At 23.0% G+C, this 4,672-nt stretch overlaps 1 protein-coding gene across 2 annotated transcripts; it reads left to right on the top strand.

The window, feature by feature from the left end:
- Positions 1–1,217: 1,217 nt before the first annotated feature.
- LOC102672896 (ras-like protein 1) lies at positions 1,218–3,357 on the top strand. Of its 2 annotated transcripts, none has more exons than XM_006620606.2 (5): positions 1,218–1,367; positions 2,060–2,230; positions 2,313–2,456; positions 2,533–2,739; positions 2,924–3,357. In XM_006620606.2, the coding sequence occupies exons 2-5, from the start codon at positions 2,102–2,104 to the stop codon at positions 3,026–3,028; spliced, it is 585 nt and encodes a 194-aa protein (XP_006620669.1). In that variant the 5' UTR covers positions 1,218–1,367; positions 2,060–2,101; the 3' UTR covers positions 3,029–3,357. The 2 variants fall into 2 exon arrangements, with proteins under 2 accessions (XP_006620669.1, XP_006620670.1); XM_006620607.2 differs by lacking the exon at positions 1,218–1,367 and adding an exon at positions 1,376–1,789.
- Positions 3,358–4,672: the final 1,315 nt, after the last annotated feature.

The raw sequence follows: 4,672 nt of genomic DNA, 5'->3' as shown, positions 1-4,672 counted from the left end.
GCACGCACGTTTTAATATGATATAGAAAAAAAAATTCGACAAAGAAATTTTTTTAATGTAATTAAATTAAAAAAAACTGCAACATAATAGAGAAATTTAATATCGATATAAAAAAGACTGAAGTATAAAAAAAAATTTAAATAATTAAATAAATATTTATAATAATAATAATTATAATTATAGTAATAATAAATATTTAAATAACATACAATATAATATGATGGATAGTAGAATCTTTTACATTAATTGTATAATTAATTGTTCATATATCACACATAGATTATATCCATACATCGAATACAATAAATAAATTACAAAATTTAAGCAATTTAAAGCTAATTATACTTAAAATTATCTATTGTTGAGGATCATTTCTAAATTGTCATAGACGAAACAAAAATTTAAATAAGAAAAGGAAATAATAGAAGAATAGAAATAAGATAAAAAATGACTATATGCACCATCTGTTGAATATCAAAAACATTTCATTAAAAAAGATCCTCAATTCATACTCTATTTTATCCTATCTTTGAAGAAATATCTGTAACCAAGAGATGGCGCAGATTGTTAATTCATATTCTTCTATTCATATTTCCTTCCTTTATCTAAAGGATATCTATCTAAAGTTTTGTTTCATCTACAGTATTCTAAAGATGGCACTGATTTTCTAATTTTCATATTATCTATTTTTTATTCGCAGTTTTTCAGCTTTCTTTATCTTATACTTGTTCTGGAAAATTTATTTTATTTCTCTGTTCAAGAAACAACTTCGATTTTATTGTTTTCTTTGCCTATCCAATTAATGAAGAACTTTCAATTATCTTATGAGAACTTTAAAATTAACACTTTATTGCAATAATATATTATTGCAATAATATACTATAAAGTAATTTTTAATTCTCCTTATAGAAAAACAATAATAATAATAAAATAAAAATTATTCAAATTTGTATTCAATAATATATTAACTCATATTTCTTAATATAATAAAAACCATACAAAACGAAATCACAAATTCATTTTTGATTGGTCGAGATGAAGTTTTTCTATTAAATTTTGTATAAACGAAAAGCGATAATTTTTCCTTTTTAAAAATCATATTTATTAAATTTAATTCTATATTTGAATATGTATTTATAATAGAAATTAAAATTTAATGAATTTTATGAAATTTTTTATTTTTTTTAATATAATAACTTTTTTATTATTCCTTGATCCACACCCTTAAGATATGTCATTGATTCGTACATTGGTATCACTGATGCTTCTTTCCAGATGGTTTCTCCAGTGAATAACTCGTAATAGTCAAAGTTAAGAAAAGTGGTTTTAAGCCGGTGTATGTTCCTGAAATGAATTTTTAAACTTTGGTAAGATGAGGAACGAAAAGGATTTTGTACTATAACAACGTTTATTTTCACATTGATAACATTATTCATTTGTTTGATGTTTACTTAAAAACATATCTCCCATTAAACATCATTAATTTGAAGAATTTGAAACGAAAATCTTATAATACACTCTCTTTTCTAACCGAATCATATCTAAAAAAAATGCGTACTATAGAATGTATCAAAATTCTATTTAATCGTCAGTTATGTCTACCCACATGTTTCTTTGATAATGTTATTGAGTGTGCTTGTTTGTCATACTCGTTCTGTTTTTAAGTTGTAAAGTCACTGTATATTACCTTCAAACTTACGATATTGATTGGCAAATTAAAAATATAAATGACTTAAGGACTGATCGTGCTAAAGTGCATACGATCTTGGCGCAAATTATTATTCACAGAGTATGTATTGCTCGTAATGAACTAATATAGAATTAATCTATCAAAATGATTCTAACTCAACAAAAAATAATAAATAAGCGAAAAATTCTAAAAATACAGGAATTTCATTTTTTCTATCTTTTATACATGTAATTTATATTTTGTGATAAATTAATATTAGTTAACCCCTTATTTATTTGCTTCTATATGCTTCTTTTATTTATTTAACTATTAATAATTTACTTCATATTTATTATGTAATTGATTTAAAAGTAAATTTTTATTTTGTAGACAAAAAGCAATTGCAGCTTTAGTTAAAATAGAAATTACATAATGACAGAGTACAAGCTCGTAGTTGTGGGAGCTGGAGGTGTTGGTAAATCTGCGCTTACAATTCAGTTGATACAAAATCATTTTGTAGATGAATATGATCCTACTATAGAAGATTCTTATAGAAAGCAAGTAAGTTGTTATATATAAGTTATCATATTGTTATACAATCAATTATTCAATAGTATATTTAAATAAAATATTTTACATATAGGTAGTTATAGATGGAGAAACATGCCTTTTAGATATATTAGATACAGCTGGTCAAGAAGAATACAGTGCAATGAGAGATCAATATATGAGAACTGGAGAAGGATTTTTATTAGTATTTGCTGTAAATTCAGCAAAAAGTTTTGAAGTATGTTATTTTGTTTATTCAGATTATTTTTTATATTCTGCATAAAAACTGAAGAAAATATCGTATATTATTATAGGATATTGGAACATATAGGGAACAAATAAAAAGAGTAAAAGATGCAGAAGAAGTACCAATGGTTTTGGTGGGAAATAAATGTGATCTTCAACAATCTTGGGCAGTGAATATGACACAAGCAAGAGAAGTTGCCCGTCAATATGGTGTGCCTTTCGTTGAAACTTCGGCTAAAACGAGAATGGGAGTAGATGATGCTTTTTATACACTGGTAAATAAATATATACATATAAAAAAAAACATATATATGCTTATATATTTTATGAATTAAATAGTAAATAATTATTATTTCTGATATTCTTATTTATAATTCTGGTATTAATATTTATAATTATTTATAATTTCAACTTTATATTGATTTTTTTTTTATTAGAATGTAATTAATAAAATTATAGGTGAGAGAAATACGGAAAGACAAAGAACATAGAGGTAAAGAAAAAAAGAAACGTATGAAGACAGGTAACGCGAACCGTAGGAAACATCGATGCTGTTTGCTTTAAATCATTGAATCACGTTAATTCCTTCATTCGATACATTAATATCGAAATAGATTGTAAAAAAATATTAGATTATGTTCACTTTACGCACATTTTTTGCAGCTTCCTCTAGAATATTGTAATATTACAAGCACAATTTTTTCTATACATTGGGAGGGAAAAAAAAACAAAATATATAATAGTATTGTATTATATCACATACATTTTTATTCTTGAAGTTAAATTTCATAAAATACATTATTTGTTCAACAGTCTGCCATATAACTCTTAATATTCCATTAGCAAAAAAAATTTTAACCCTTGATTGCTTAGAATAGTCAGTATCAAAAAAATGGTTTTTTTTTAAAGTCATCCATATTTTAATATTAAATTTGCAAAAGTATTATTCAATGAAAGAATTTTGTAGTTTTAAGTATTGTGAGTATAAAAAATATATAATTCATAAAATTTAACATCATACACATTTTTTACATGTTTTATTCAATGTAGTTCATAATTTTATATATTTAATTCATTGATTAAATATATTTTTAATTTTTGTTTTTACATTTTAGAGTGCATAATAAAAAATTCCATTTTTCTAAAATATATATATATATATATATATATATATATATATATGTAAGCCATAAAACACAAGAAAATAAACCTGGATAACTCATTTTGTGCTGTGATTAAGTATTCTTAAGCATGCCATGCTAGTTAGATATTATTGTAATTAAGTATGCAATTTTTACATAAAATGCCTATTTATCATTTTAAGAGTATATATTTTGTTTGCGTTTTTTTTTTTTTAAATTACATATTGAAGATTCTTGTAGAAAATAATACAAGTCGTTAATTTTTATAGTAACTTTTTTATACATTTATAGTAGAGAAATATTGGTAGGTATGAAGTTACATATTGTGATTATTGTACAATTGTAAGTGTCATTTCTACTAATCATTGTTATTTCAATTAAAAACACACAAAGACTATATAATTTAAGGATTATATCAAGCACAATGAAATGAAAGTTTAAATTGATATTGAAATGTCTGTCATCATCTTTATGCAGTAATTAAGAGATATCATATTTTTTTATCGCACCTTTATATCTCATCTTGCCGTTTTCATGTCATTTTCTTAAATCACGATTACAAAAAGTATATAATTTTAAGACATTTTGAATATCAATAATAAACTTTTATTGTAATTATGAACATTTTAATATTTGTTCAGACAATAACATCATCTTATTTAAAAGAGACATGAATCTATATAATATAAGAAATTAATTTTCTTAATAAAATCTATTAATGAAATATTTAAGATTCAATTTATATAATCATGTCTCGAGTCTGACTGAATTTGAACAATCAAGGGTTAAATACTTTATTAAATGATCTAAATAGTACAATTTGCAAATATTCTTATATACATAACATATATGTAAACGCGTAAATTTGTAATATTAGCTTTTTCAAATATTGAATATGTGTATATATAAAATTGCACAGCATAGGTGTTATTATGTAGTTCAAATTCATAATAAAATCTTGTACAAAAAATGTTCTTTATATTCATTCTATCTCAAATGATTATCTTTAAACATCAATTTTAAATCATCTATGCTGTTTGGTTTTATAATATTCAAAGAACAATTG

The sequence above is a fragment of the Apis dorsata genome, unplaced genomic scaffold (genome assembly GCF_000469605.1).
Source record: "Apis dorsata unplaced genomic scaffold, Apis dorsata 1.3 scaffold_524, whole genome shotgun sequence".
Lineage (NCBI taxonomy): Eukaryota > Metazoa > Arthropoda > Insecta > Hymenoptera > Apidae > Apis > Apis dorsata.
This window is presented reverse-complemented; position numbering and strand designations above follow the sequence as displayed.